This window comes from Aphelocoma coerulescens, unplaced genomic scaffold, assembly GCF_041296385.1.
Source record: "Aphelocoma coerulescens isolate FSJ_1873_10779 unplaced genomic scaffold, UR_Acoe_1.0 HiC_scaffold_58, whole genome shotgun sequence".
Classification (NCBI taxonomy): Eukaryota; Metazoa; Chordata; class Aves; order Passeriformes; family Corvidae; genus Aphelocoma; species Aphelocoma coerulescens.
This window is the reverse complement of record NW_027183927.1, coordinates 2,804,593-2,820,000: the sequence shown is the minus strand read 5'-3', so window position 1 is coordinate 2,820,000 and position 15,408 is coordinate 2,804,593. Positions and strand designations below refer to the sequence as shown.

General features: G+C 49.6%; 1 protein-coding gene across 1 annotated transcript; it reads left to right on the top strand.

The window, feature by feature from the left end:
• Positions 1–10,528: 10,528 nt before the first annotated feature.
• Positions 10,529–13,487, top strand: LOC138101955 (EF-hand and coiled-coil domain-containing protein 1-like). The gene is given in 3 exon segments (XM_068999698.1): positions 10,529–10,851; positions 10,853–11,183; positions 13,077–13,487. Coding segments are annotated over 3 exon segments (1,050 nt in total). The 5' UTR covers positions 10,529–10,543.
• The last annotated feature ends 1,921 nt before the right edge of the window (positions 13,488–15,408 follow it).

The window sequence follows — 15,408 nt, the reverse complement described above, 5'->3', positions numbered from 1 at the left end:
ACAACTCTTATTAGTTCATAACCTGGATTACACATTGTCTCTGTCCAGATTAGAATTTTAAAATATACAATACAATTCTCCAGATCCTCTAGCTACAAGATGTAACCACATCTTTGTGCTTTTTTATTTTTGCAAAAACATTGGCAATTGTTTCTCTCTTTTATACTTTTCCCTTCGGAACTCATCTGTTTCCTGTTTTCACTCCCTCTTCTCAGAAGACTTTCCTTTGGTTTATTCTTGTACTGATTCTCCAATCTTTCCAGGCTACTTTATAGAGATGTAGCTGGTGCAACAGACACTAGATAGTTTTTGTTGGTTTGATTTATACTACAGGAAGATGATAAAACACACGTTTTACATTTCCTTGGACGGCAAAAATTTTTTGCATTTTTAATAGAAAATATATTTTTAAAGTTTGGATAGCATAATTTAAAATAAATAGTTTCATTACCTGTCCAGTAGCCATAACATAGATCTGTATCCATCATCTAAAAGTAAAGCCAGCTTTTGATTTGATACACACATTGAGACTTTATCCTGTAGGAAATAAAGCAGAAAAAAGATGCTCTTACAGTTTGATCTTCAACTGCACATCACTTCTAACCTTGAGTGAAGGCTCTGCATTATTGAATAGAACCAATTGAGGCAGTGCAGCTCTCGGTTAACACATGATCAGAACCTCAGACTGCTAAGGAAGAGCAGGAAATAGTTTGGCTGCCACCACGAGGCAACAGCACGTTCTCCTGTTGACATTCTCACGGTCAGAGTGAAACTGGAACCGAGCAATCCCATTCCTTTGCAACCACCCTTATGCTGCAGAGATGGAGCCCTGAGCTCAGAAATGCCATTTGTGACAGAGCTTTCCCAGGTGGGAAGGCATCCTCCCTTCCCAGAGGTATTGCAAGTTCCCCTCTCCCCACTCCATTCCATCCGGAAATGGAATGCTGACAATCCATAAAGGTTAGACACCACAGCACTGGCATGGATTCTTTTCCTTAGGCAGATCTAAGGCAGTCTGGGAGTTGCTCAGCCTCTTGTGCCCTCCTCAAGGGAGCATTTGTAACTTTTCTTCCTACAATCATCCAACCAAACAACTTGGTTACTGCTCCAAGTAATTACCGGAAGCTTTGGCTGTGTTTTCCCATTCGATTTTAGTTAACCCAATCTTTTGCAAATATTGACACTTCTATATTTGAAATTCCCAGCCTACTACAGAGATTTGAGAGGGGATCTTCAAACTTGAGAGGTGACATTGACCACAGAGTAGCAATAAATAGGAAATATCAGGACAAAAGTTAATCCAATACACACCCCCAACAATCCTCCAATTTTTTTTTTTATTATTTTATTTTATTCTGGAAGAAACAAATTTAACAGCACTGCCATGCATGCAATAAAGGGACCCAGGCATGAAGATGAACAAGCTGTTGGTCCTTCACATTCCAGTTTTCAAGGGTGACATTAGTGGGACACTGCTTGGAGCACTGCAATGATATCAAAGTAATCCCTTAAACTTCCTGCTAACTGGAAATTTCTTTTAAGATGCATAGATAATATACAGCTCATTACTTACACATACAGGCAAAAGGAAAAAACAAGTTTCACCACATTCTCATAAACCTCTGGAAATAAAATCCTGTAAACTTAACTGCCTTTCTTAATTTGACAAATTGCTACTGCTATAACATTACCTGTACTGCACCTTGTCAATTGGATGCTTTTGCCCAGACTCCTTGCTCCATAGATGTCATTTACACCACAGAAAACAAGATAGAATCCCATCCCAGCAAAAATCAGTGGGAATGGAGAGTGACTTACTCGGCAACACCTAATTCTCTCTGTGCAACATGCACTACAGCTTTCTTTCGCTCTGATCAAACACTTCCTACGGTAAAGATCACCATCCTATAGTCTGAACTACGCACTGACTTCCCTCATGGCCGCCACCCTGATCCATTCTCTGCACATTGACTGAGCCTGACCGTACCCTCTGCAACCACCACCTCCCTGGGCAACCTGTGCCAACGCCTGACCACCCCAACAGCGAAAAAACAACGTTAATCTGTCATCCCAATCCCCACTGTCTCATTTGAAGGCCACTCCCTCTAGTAGTCCCTGGGCTTCTTTGCAGAAGCCATGTGACGGGAAGGCGGCTCGCCGCTCCCCTTTGCCCACGCGGCTGGCTTCCTTCCAGGCCCGATCCCACCCCCGGCAAGGAAGGAACGCACCCACCCACACGCCCGGGGCCGCTCCTCCCCGGGGCTCTGTCAGTCCCCCGCCGGGGGCCGGTCACTCCCTCACCGGGGCTCTGTCAGTCCCCCGCCGGGGCTCGGTCACTCCCTCGCCGGGGGTCACTCCCCCACCGCAGCCCGCTGCCCGCGCCCGCCCCGCCGCCGCCGCTCCCGCTCTGCCGCACCCGCGGCCCCTCAGCGGCCCCGGCCCCTCCGGGCCCCGCCCCCGCCCCGCGGCCCCGCTCAATCCCCGCCGAGCCCCGCCCGTCCCGCGGCTCCCCATTGGTGGCGCGCGCTGCGCCCGCGGCCCGAGCGGCGCGAGCGGCGCAGGCTCCGCCCCCTGTCCCTCTGCGCGCGCCGAGCGCTCGGCCGGGCCCTGGGGAGCGGCGGCCGCGGGGCCCGCGCGGAGCGGCCGCTCCTCCGGGGCTGCGCCGCCAGCACGGCCGGGCAGGAGGGATCGCTGCAGAAACCCAAACGTTCTGCAAGAGCGGGAATCGGTGTCCAAGGACATCGTTTACACCTGCACTTGGCTCACAACATCCCCCTGCAGCGCTACGGGCTGGTTACTTTAGGCGGCCACAGAGCCCTTAAAGGGAACTGGGCCGCCTTGACTTGTTAGCAAAGCGGCCACAGAGTCCCTAAATCCGATTGGGCTGCCTGCAGTTGTTACTAAACTCCCCACATTGCACTGACCGTTCTGTGCAATTTCCAATGGCCCCGCAGAAAAAGACCTGGGGGTGCTGGCCAAGAGCTGCTGAACACGAGCCCAGGTGTGCCCAGGTGGCCAAGAAGGACATTGGCATCCTGGCCTGGGTCAGCAACAGTGCGGCCAGCAAGACCAGGGCAGTGACTGTCCTGCTGTTTTGGGCACCGCTGAGGCCCCACTCGAATCGTGGGGTCAGTTTTGGGTCCCTCACTGCAAGAACGACTTTGAGGTGCTGGAGCGTGTCCAGAGAAGGGAATTGAGCTGGGGCAGGCTCTGGAGCACAAGTCTGAGGAGAAGCGGCTGAGGCAGATGGGGGGGCTCAGCCTGGAGAAAAGGAGGCTCGGGGAGGACTTTCCCTCTCTCTCCAACTCCCTGGAAGGACACCGGCTTGGGGGGGTTCCTAACCATAAGGTATCTATCCCATGATCTTTTGCACCAAAAAGATTGTCGCTGTATCTTTAGGTTTGGCAGCCGGGAAACCTTGGGGAGGATGGAGGGCTTTGCTTTAGGGCACGTGTTTTTAAAGGCTGCCCAGGCAGCCGCACATCGTGCAAAAGGTGTACGCTCTGGGTGAGACTTACGGCAATCCTGGAATTCAGTGACTGCAGTGTAAAACTGCCTGCTTCCCTTCCGGATCACGGCAGTCGCTTGCGTGGTTGCTGCGGGAGCTTTTGTGCATTCGGCTTCGGGACTTTGCTAGGCTGCAATTCGGCAATGTGATCGAATGTGCCTGCTTTCCCTGCCTCCCTGCCGCTCGGGAACGCACAGACGGTGCACGGTGTTCCGCCTGGAGCCGGGCTGTGCCCGCCGTGCCCTGAGTGCCCGGGGAATCGCTCCCTCGGCTCCGTTGTGTCCGAGCCGCCGCTGCCCCCGCCCCGCTGAGGGTCCGAGCGTGCAGCGGAGCGCCCCCTGCCGGCCGCGCGTGCCCCTGGCCCCGCCCCCCGCCGGCCGCAGCGGCTTTAGCCCCGCCCCCCGCCGGCCGCGCGGGATCCCGGCCCCGCCCCGCGCCCGCCGCAGCCGCCAGCGGCCCCTGCCGGGCGTGGCCGGAACTACAGCAAAGGGCAACCACGGCCCTCGGCGGGGGAACCTCCTGGGTTTGTGCTGGGCTTTGTTCCGGGCATGTTCTGTACTAAAGAACTGCTACTCCTTGCCTGCATTTTTTCAGCCCCATCATTTTCGAAGTTATCATGATTTGGAGAGAGCAGTCTTCTTGCCATTCCAGGAAGGTTCCTGCCTTCCTTAGCAGACAGGTGACTTTTAAAACAAGACACTTTGTTAAAAAACCAAACCCGAGAACATTTCATGATTTCATGTACTATGTGATTTCACATCTAAAGAAACCGGGCTGTCTGCCCTTTTCTCCTCAGGCAGTGCGTTCCTCTGTCTTCAAGTACAAAAGCAACAAAGTGATTCTAACCAGTGATCAAAACCAGGGAAACCAGACCCTCCATCTCCTGTCAGTGGGCGAAGAGACAGAGCATGGGTATACCTGAGAATGCTGACTAGAAATAAAACAGGCGATATAATGGTCACAGCTATTACAGGCCCTAAACGGGCACCTGTAACTTTTCAGATTGACACTGGGGCACAAATTTCTGCGCTGACAAAGAAAGATGCCCAGAGGTGTGGAATTGTCCCAACAAAGAACCCATATTGTGTTTTAAATGCCTTGGGAACGACAGAATCTATGGATGTGGCCTTAGTCAAGCTCACTTTGCCTGGAGAGGAAAACCAACTCTCTATTCATATGGTGATTGGAGATATTCCAACCAATTTATCAGGGATGAATGCCCTCGTTGGGAGGCAGCGGGAGGACTCGGAGGGTCTCCTGTGGTCTTTTGGCACACCACGTTTTAACGTCAGACTGCTCCAAGCCGCACCCTCCCTACCATTCAGCAAAGTAACTGATGTGAAACAATACCCCCTCCCCTGGGTGCCAAAGAGGGCATCAAGCCAGTGATACAGGAGCTGCGAGAACAAGGAGGAATAGTTCATACTCATTCTCCTTTCAATTCTCCGGTGTGGCCAGTGCCAAAGCCTAATGGGAAGTGGAGGCTGACAATAGATTTTCGCAGGCTAAATGCCAACGCAGACCCTCTCACAGCAGCCGTCCCAAATCTGGCAGAAATCATAACATTGATTCAAGAAAAGGCTCATTCAATCATGGCACCTATAGATGTCCAAGACATGTTTTTTATGATACCTTTACAGCCAGAAGATATGGACCGTTCTGCTTTCACATGGGAAGGACAGCAATACACTTTCACTCGGCTTCCCCAAGGGTACAAACATTCCCCCACCCTGGCTCATCACGCTTCAGCCCAGGAGTCAGAAAAAATACCCAAAGCTGACAATGTGGCTGTTTATCAATACATTGATGATATCCTTGTGGGAGATGAAATAGAAGGAGTGAGAGATACCAAACAGAAAATAATCTCCCACTTAGAAAGCCTTGATTTGCAAATTCCCTCCGAAAAAATCCAAAACCCTTGACATGAAGTGAAATTTTTGGGAATTTGGTGGAAAGGAGGTATGACATGTATGCCACCTGATACCCTAACCTCTTTAGATCAGATTAAAATGCCTGAATCCAAAAAAGATCTCCAACATGCTTTAGGATTATTAGTGTTCTGGAGAAAACACATCTCAGATTTTTCCATAATTGCCAGACCTCTTTATGACTTGTTGAGAAAAGGGTAAAATGGGAATGCAGTGCTTCTCAAGAAGAAGCATTGCAATTGTTGGTTTTTGAAGCAACAGCTCACCAAGCCCTGGGCCCTATTCACCCTACAGATCCTTTCCAGGTGGAATGGGGATTTGCCTCCTCAGGGCTGTCAGTACACATATGGCAGCGGGGTCCTGAGGGTCCGACGAGGCCTGTAGGTTTTTACTCCTGTGGCTTCAAAGATGCTGAAAAAAGGTACACTACCGGGGAGAAAGGATTGCTTGTGGTTAGCTTAGCTCTCCTAGAAGTGGAGAAGATTGCACAACAACAACCAATTGTTTTGAGAGGCCCTTTCAAAGTTATTAAGGCAGTCTCTACTGGGACCCCCCCACCTGACGGGGTGGCCCAGAGGGCCTCAGGAAGGGAGTGGTATGCTCAGATTGAACATTATTGTAGCGTCTTCTCAGTAACTGAAGGAGCTGTAAAAGATCTGGCAATCCAACAGACTGAAAACTTGGGTAGCAGCAAGGACAAACCTGCCTCAGCCATTAAAGTAGCCCCTCCTTTTCCCCCTGAACAGTCAGCAAATTCTTGGTTTACGGATGCTTCTGCCAAGCGAGAAGGAAAGGTGTGGAAATACAAGGCTGTAGCCCTGCACACCTCCTCAGGTGAAGGAATTATCACAGAGGGGGAAGGCAGTGCCCAAGCTGGTGATACATACACGCTGGATAATTCCATCATTCTAACTTTCTGCCTTTGGTGGCAGGCTCTGTTTGTGTTTGCATTTCACAGAAGAACTCCGAGGGACATGAAGAATCCGGCATGGTCCCTTAAACAAGTCAAATTGCTGATGCAAAACAATGTCTCAGAAGTTCAGCCAGCTTGTTCACCTTTTCTGCAAACTTCCTTCGAGGGGTGGACAACCTGGTTGTGAAAGCGAAACCCTTCTAAGGAACGAACACAAAGAGACATAACCGGTGTTATGGGAACAGGATTGGGAATCTTAAATAGTATTGATTCAGAAGTACTAATGAATAAATTGGCCGCCACAACTACAGATTTGACTAAAATACAACAACCACTGCAGTCATCCCTATTAGCCTTGGGAAGCCATCAGTGGTTGTTATCAAACATATTACCAAATTGGGAAAAGGTAAATGTGAATGACCACAAATTGATAATTGACGCACTCGATGCTACACAAAACAACATTTCTTTGGCTCTCAGCTGCATCCAGGCTCAATTATGGATGCAGCCAGTTGCTGCCTCAATTATAAGAGAAGGCGAAGAAGGCACTTTTCCTACGGAAATTTGGAAAATGATCTGGGACAGTGCCACTGATTTTGAAAGAGAATTCCAATCCTGGCGGAACTTAGTAAATTTTACCTACGATCCCATCACAAACACAGCCACAGCCTTTGTACTGACCATACGTAATGCTTCAGTGCATTTGATATTCCCTGTCATTGCATTAGGGCTGAACCATGATGGAGCTGTTCTCTATCCTTTCGAGCGTAGAGAATGGGCCCGTCAAATTGGTGAGAAGTGGCAACCTGTTAATTTAGAAACTTGTATTGTCCAAGAACAACAAGGGTTCATCTGTGAAAGTAATGCAATTAAAGCTCAAGACATTTGTTTAGATACAGAACAAAATATCTGTCATTTTGAAATTCATCCTAACGAGATTCCTGAAACAGTGCTTGTCTATATAGGCAATGGATGTGCATGCTTAAGAACTGCTTGTGATAAAGTATTTGTAGAAAATTTAGTAGTAGATACAAAAAATCATTCAAATTTTTGTGTTTGTAACTTTACTAAAATCATAGGATGTGATTTTTCATATTTAGCCCCAGTTACTTCTTATCACCTTTTACAGTCCAATTACACACTGATCCACCGACTATTGCCTACCCCCATTGGGATGAACCTTACTTTGGTAAAGCAATTGCTGCTTCACCAAGATTTAATTGAAATTTTAGAAAAGATCAAGAAAAATGGACAGAAAATCTTGGTAACTGTTCATCACAATGTGAAAGAAATACATCGTGTTCTAGAAAGGGTAAAGAAAGATGCTGAACACAGGTGGTGGGATACTCTTTTTGGGTGGTCACCTACTGCTACAGGTGTCCTGAACAAATTGTGTCATCCCATCATTGTTCTCTTGATTTTGGTTTTGATTGGTTTTGCTTTATCAGCAGTCATACATCATGAATTGGAGAATGATGAAACGGTTAACACAGCTGACATCTATAATAGATGTCCACAATTTAGCCAATACCCCATCCACTGTGGACATACCCAAGGTTATTGACATGAGACAAACTACACGAGTATTAAAATAAGATGTGATAAGAAATTAGAGGTATTTTGATTAAAAAATTACATGTGTATTCTGATTAAAAAATTATTTATTTCCTTCTTTTTTGTTTCCTTCTTTTTTTTTCTTTTCTTTCCCTTCCTTTCTTATGTTCTCTACCCCTTTTCCGGGATATGCTACCAACATTGACGAGTCCTGAAGACTTCGCAACAACACTACAAAATCGTGCAGATAGAGCTCTCCTGACGACAATCGTGAGTCACGGGGTGGTGTAAGAGACGGTCCGAAGATCCCTCATCTGCCTCACGATCATCGCCGAGGACAGAGACTGAACACAGGAGTCCTGTCCTGGCTGAGGAGGGATGTCTGCCAAGTGCTGCCTGTGGGTGTGCCCACTGGGAACTGGTACGCATTCCTGAGGAAAATTAGTGCAGGTCGCAATGGACTGCGCCGTTCTTGCTGCCCAGGAGGGAAGGACTGCGCTGAAGCGGGAAGGAACGACCTGTCCTGCACACCTGTCCTGTCCACCTGTCCTGTACCTGTTTTCCCAAAACAACGGACCCCATAACAACAGCTGCAGATTTCCCAACCTCTTGGCCAGTTGCCCCTCGCTTCTGAAAAGGACTATAAAGGGACCTTCTGAAATAACCAAGTCGGAGATCTCCCCACGGAAAGAAGATGAATCTATTGGCGGAAGGCCACGAGGACTTCGTCTCATCCGTTGGTAGCTATTGCTCCCCTCTCTCTTTCTTCCTCTCTACTTTGTGTTTCTTTCTCTCTCTCTCTCTTTCTCTCTTCTATTGCATTACTGTGTTGTGGGCACTTAATAAAGGTGCACTGTTTTGATTAAAACTGAAATCTCTTGTGTCCTTTTACACTCTGAGATCGATAAACGAACCATCATGACCCCCGCTTGCATTAGCGGATCGTGACAGGGCATCTGCTAGAGTCAGTTCTCCGACTGTTGTACCTACAACAGGAAGGGCTGAAGACATTTCCTGTGCCCTGTCTCATCCTTTGCTGCTTTGATTTTCATGCAGCTGAGTGCTGGCTGAATCTCTTCGAAGAACTTTATTTGCAATAGCACTGCCTGTTTTACCCCATCTGTAAGCAGAAAAAAAATAAAAAATTCTTCAGTTTAGACTTCATTTTTCGTGTGGTTGGGCCACTCAAATTTTGAGCAATTAATTTTTGATGGCACCTCTTCTCTTTTCCTTACTAGCTAAAAAAAGTTCATCTGGACACAAAAATCACCAGAATTCCTGAGATTTACCTCAAAGCCCAGAGGACAATCTAGCACAGAATATTCTTCCTGTGTACTGCACAACAAGAAATATTCTGAGGAAATAGTGTGGCAGCTGAGGCTCATGGAACTCTCAGAATACTGAGCCTGCAGAGGAGGCAAAGAGCCCTGGCAGTGGCTGAGAGGACTTCTCCTCTGCAGGCTCCTCTGAAAGTGTGTCACTTCAGGAGGGAAAGCTTTTAAACCTTTCCCTTACCTTCCTGCTGGGCTAAAATGTACGGCTCATCCTGAGAAAATACTAAGCTACAAAAAAGTCTCCATTCCTCAACAATAGCTACTCAGGTGCTCAATTTATCTTAAAGAGCAAAGCCGAATGTGATCAGATGAATCATCAAAGCCTATTTGCAGAGAAACCCCACCACACGTGAGCAAACATTTATTAGCGTCAGTTCACTCAAAAGAAACCCAAGCCTGTATTAACCAGTGTTTCAAATGAACTTGAATTCTCTTTCCTCACGTATCAGCTGGATTGGTTTTCTCCTTTTTTTGTCCTAGAGAGAATCTTAGAATGATTTACTCTTGACAGGACTCCTTGGATGGTCCCCAGACCTGGCCCATGCCTTGCCTGGGCTGTTAATGCAGCCTCTTAGCACCACATGACTTTGCCACCCTGCTCAGACCTTGGGCGTGGCTGGTGCCACGGTCCCCTCTGGTGCCACGGTCCCCTCTGGCTCGTGGTGTGTCCCTGCTGCTGGAGGAGCCCTGCTCGTGCTGCTCCCTGCGTTCAACAGCGCCGGTCCTACTCCCCAGCCAAAGAGAGACTAAAATCACTGCTTTGGGCAGCTCAGCATTTGAACAGGTTTAGCACTTACTCATCTCTGTCACAGACAATTTAAAACCCACATACCTACACCATAAAGTAACCTCATCTACAGAGGTAAGGAAGCCTGAGCGAACAGAAGGTTGACTTTCAGGCGCATTGGGTTTTTAATTTCGTGGAAGCACTCACTTGTTCACAAGCCTCACTTGTCAAACTGGATCGTGCGATGCTATTGTCTTGCTGCTGTTAAAGAGGAAGCAGGGAGAAATTACTTAAGAAATCAGAAACAAGCTTGGGGCGCAGGCTTGGCACACAAACCAAGCAGGGTGGCACCTGCCCGCTTTGCCTGAATCCCTTTTCCTGACGGACAAAGGGGATCGCGACTCCGCTGTGGGGCGAGCCGGGCACTCCGTGAGCAGCGCTGGAGCAGGGCCGGGGCAGCGGCGGCCCTGCCCCGCCCATCCCGCCCATCCCATCCCGTCCCGCCGCGGGCCAGGGCTGAGCTCTGGGGCCGGTGGGCGCTCGGGATGGTCGGGCAGCTCCGCGGGACGGGCGGGCGCGATGGAGCCGCCTGAGGGCTGGGACCCCTACGGGTGGCCGACCCGGCGCACGCAGTGGCTGGTCAGCGCCCTCGCCTACCACTACGGGCTGGACCGCGGCGTGGAGAACGAGATCGTCGTGCTGGCCACCGGCCTGGACCAGTACCGGCAGGAGATCTTCCACCACCTGGACTGCGCCGGGGCGGGCCGCATCCCCGGCGAGGACTTGCGCACGCTGTGCCAGGTGCTGGGGCTGGAGGAGGCGGCGGACCCCGAGGAGTGCGCGGGGCTGTGGGACGGGCTCTCGGCCGAGCTCACCTTCCACCAGTTCCGCGCGGCTCTGCGGCCACTTCAGCACCCGCGCGGGTGGTGCGGGGCCGCGGCTGCCGCTGGGCCGGGAGAGCGAGCACATCGAGACCCAGATCCGCCTGCGCAGCCCCCGCCGCCGCCGCGCCGACCCCGCCGGCCGCGGAGCCGCGGGCAGCACCGAGCGGCGGCCGCCAGGGCCCTGCTCCCGAGAGTGCTACGAGGAGATCGTGGCGCTGGAGCAGGCTGAGGACCGCATGGCCAAGCTGGAAGAGGAGAACGGCAGCCTGCGGGAGCTGGTGGAGGACACGCGGGCCGCCCTGCAGAGCAGCAACGCGCGGTGCCTGGCGCTGCAGGTGAGTCCGGGGCGGCTTCTGCACCGGCCTCCCGGAGGCGGCTCGGGTGGCCCCGAGTGCTTCAGGAAAGATGCTGCTCTCGGAAAGTCAGTGTTAAAAACCCCTCCATCTCCAGACTGAGACCCAAGTTGCTCGTTCATCCTCGGCATTAACTTTTTAGCAAAGTTTAGTTGCAGGGAGGCTTTAAGGAGAAACTTATCTTCACCAGTGTGCCATTGGATGTAGCTATGGGACAGGCTGATGAGCACTCTGTTAAAAGTGTAGGGGAGTTCAGCTTAACAAACCCAAGTGTACAATGCTGCTGCTTCTATTGCACTTTCAGTCAGGATGTGCTGATACCAAATACTGGATATGCACCACTGCAGGCTTTTTCCTGAAGTGGGAAAGAACTTCTGGAGTCTTACCTGTACAAGCACGTACAGTGCCTCAGTCATAAGTGCCTCAGAAACCTTAGAAGTACATTTTCTTCAGAGCGTGGTCACAAGATTTCAGTTCTGTGGGCAGGCTGATGAACAGTCTTGGGCTCCTCTGCAGAGCCCCATTAATTCTGGGGCTGGTTTCTGTTGGTTCTGCTGTACTGGCTCGAGTGAAACACATACACACTTAACAGCAGTTAAATTACTCTGCCATGAAATAGCGTGGGACAGGCAGGGCAGTGAAGGGCAGCATGGACCAGTTGTTCTGGCAGGTCTGATCAGGTCTGATTTGATACTAACACAGGACTCACAGAACTGCTCCATGTGTGACACTGCCACTTGCCTTCGCTGGCTGCTCCTCTTCTCAACGTCCATCATGGCAGGTCAAAGCCACTTTTACCATTTTCATCTGAAAAGGCAAAGGAAATCTGAAGCAAATATGAAGTCATGAGTCTGAGGCCCCAGGAAGAATAAAAACGACAAAGAGGAGAGCTCCAGAACACCCCCCAGCTGCTCCCTGCTCTCTTCTTCTGAACACAACTTCATGGGAAATATCTTTTTCAGCACACTACTTGACTTCTGAGTACAGACCACAGTAATGACATTAAAGCTATACAGAAACTTGTGCAATAACATAATAGTGAGTAGTTTGAATACTCTATGTATAGTTAGGTATTAAAAACTACTTTCCAGAGATCTTTTCCTTGTCTCTGTGTTTGGCAAAGGTCAAGTAGCTTTAGTGTGGGAGTGTGTTGGGTTTGGTTTGGTCTGGGTCTCCCCTATGGTTTTGTATTTTTTTATGATCCCAGTTGGCGCCCTCCCTATTTTATTCAAATTACCCTATGTGGCAGCATTGTCTCCTCCCAGGGCTCTGCCAGTCACCCCGACACCCCTCCCATGCTTCTGGAAAGTTCTGGTCTGGGGGCCCGGTGATTGGTCCTGGGAAGGGAGTCCCTCCCTTCTTTTCATACGGTTGGTTCCTGTTTGTGTCCTTTACCTTGTTTGCCACACCTTTCCCTTCCCTGATTGGTTGTTCTGTAATCCCTCCCTTGTAACCGCCCCTCCATAAAATCCCTCGCACAAGCCCTCCAGGCTGCTCACTGCTGGGCACCCCTGGTAGGGGAGGTCTCCAGTTCGGGGGCCCAGTAAACCTGCTGGATTTAACCCAACGCTGAGCCTGCCCCTTTCTTCCACCACCTGCCTCCATTGCCGCCGTCCTGTGGAAGGACCCACGAGCCAGACCTCCGGTCCCTCTGATACCAGAGGCTGGCCCCCGCAGCCTGCTGCGTCCAGAGCTGACCGGGCTGAGTGGGAACTGCTCCAAGGGGACGCAGAGGCACTTTAGCTGCTGATCAACTGTATGTGATTCAAAAAAACCCCAACAAAGCACAATCCAGCCATTTTCAGTCTTTATTAAAATGTCAGTTGCTTTAAAACACATCAATTTCTCCCTGCTTTCTGCTCCTGGTCATTACAGGTGGGACTGTGGAAGAGCCATGCCAGCCATAAAGAGGAGGGAACCTGTTTCGTAGGGAGTAAGAGACCATCAACACAGAAGCACTCCCAGACCAAGTGCCTCCAAAGTGTCCTGAAGGAAATGGAGCTCATCCGGAGCTCCAGGGATGGGCAGATTGAAGAAGCATTCAAGTTCAATCAGGAGCTGAAGAGGGAGCTGAAGAGCTCTCAGGAAGCTCTGGTCAGCCTGGAAGACTGCAACCGTAACCTGAAGAGGGAGCAGGCGGAGACGAGGAGGAAGGTGGAAGAGGCCAGACACGCCGTCCTCAACAGTCTTGGCAAAGTGAAGGAGCTGGAAGAGAAAGCTAAGGAGGTGCCACATCTGCAAATACACGTTCAGCAGCTGGAATCACAACTGCAGCACTACAGGTAGGTTGGAGTCCGTCAAAAAGCGCCTATAAAGTCACAGTGTTGGGACACAAGTCAGTCTGAGAATCTCTGGTTGTGGCTTATTAAACGTCTCCAAATACATCTTGTAAAATCTAGCCAGAGAGAAATTAGAAACTGCTTGTCCATTTTATTGGGTTTCCTCTTATGGATCCCTATCCCTAAGAGAACTGGGAGCATTCAGTGGAAGGTAGGCCAAGGAAGGGTGGTGATCTACAGAGAGCTGAAGTTTCTCCTCAAACACACAGCAACAGAACTCAGCATGGCAGTGCTTCCAGAAAGCCCCAAAACAAATTCCTGACAGTCCTTCAGAAACCATTTCCAACACACTTATTTTGTCCACTGCATTTCCTGGTCATTAGGTCCCATCCCAAGCCAGCTGCAATCAGATGGCTGACATTCCATTTCATAAGAAAGTTCTTCAACATGTCCTAGGAACTGGGGAAAAGTACACAAGGACAACTTCTGGCCAGTGGTTTTAAACTCTGCTGTGACTTCATTGCTTCCTCACTGGCAGAATAGGTAATACTGAAAAGAGAGAAGCCGAAATGTTCCTAAACCCACAAAATAATATAGTGGGAATCTCAAACAAAGAATACATTACTCAACTAAACCCCGCTTTTGTAACAGCATAAACAAATCTTTCCAGAAGCCAGAAAGCTGGTCATGAATTGAATAGTTCACTGCCTTTGTTGCTTTTTATCTCAAATGAAACTTGGACTCATAGATGGTTATGAAGTGTTAGGCATTTCTGCCCAAGTTTAAGACTGACCTGTGGCATAAAATCTAGTTTATGTTCTCACTGACCCAAAGCAAAACCAGTATTTATGGATATATTTTTACCTGCACTACTAAATCTAGTATTTTAATGAATTGCCTTGTCATAGGTTAGCAAGCATAGTCCCGGAAGGGATGTCCTTGCCAAGGGGTGCTTACAGCTTCCTCTGGGACCTGACAGAACCTATCAGCTGGCCAGTTTGAATATGGACAATTCTTTAAGCCACTTAAAGTTGTGACCGCCTCTGTGATCCACACTTAAGAACAGACAAACTCCCCCCCAAGCTCTCTCTCGTTTCCGGCGCTGGCACAGGTGGCTGCGGGCCCCGTGTGGGGGCCAGCGGGCCAGGCCACGGCCATCGTGGTAGCCATGGGCCTGTTCCAGCCATGGAACCCCCCCCCCCACACTGCCTTGCCATGGGCAGCCGGAGCGGCTTGGCTCTCCCCCCTCTCCACTGCGATAAGAAAAATTCAACATTCCAGCTGCAAAGCTGCAAGGCCGAGGTGAGATTAACCCTTTTATTGCTGTGAAGAGCTGAAAACCTGAGGGAAGAGAGAGAGGAGATGCTTAAAGCTGAAATTCTGTTGTGAAGCTATGATCTATCAGAGTATCCCGTTGTAATTCCATGAAGATATGGGGGGTGGAGTGTTCAACTCGTGAGCAATAGGCAGATGCTGCCACAGCTGTAATTTCATGAGAAGTTTGGACAGGGAGAGATGAACCAGATGAGGACTTTTGCTCCAAATGGGAAAGGAGAAAACCTCAATTCCTAGAGATGCTCCCTGACATAGTCCTAAAGATGAAGATGAGGAAGACCCTTTGCTCCCAGGGAAGGAGAAGGGCCTCTGTTTCTTTGTTTCTGAATGGCTCAACCTTAAAATTGTACCCCAAAAAACTTCAAGAGTGGACCCTCGAAAGCAGTTGCGGGAAAAGCTGCAAGTCCGGGGAAGGGACTCACATGTGAGCAGAGAGACTCCTCTTCCTAAATGGACTGAACAATATTTGGAAGTGGGTGGCTGTCTCGTGATAATGTGTTCATAGCATGAGCAAGCAGAGACTTCTCTTTCTAAATGGACTGAACAAGGTTATTATAGAAGTGGTAAACAGACTGAACATCTGAAGGGTTGTC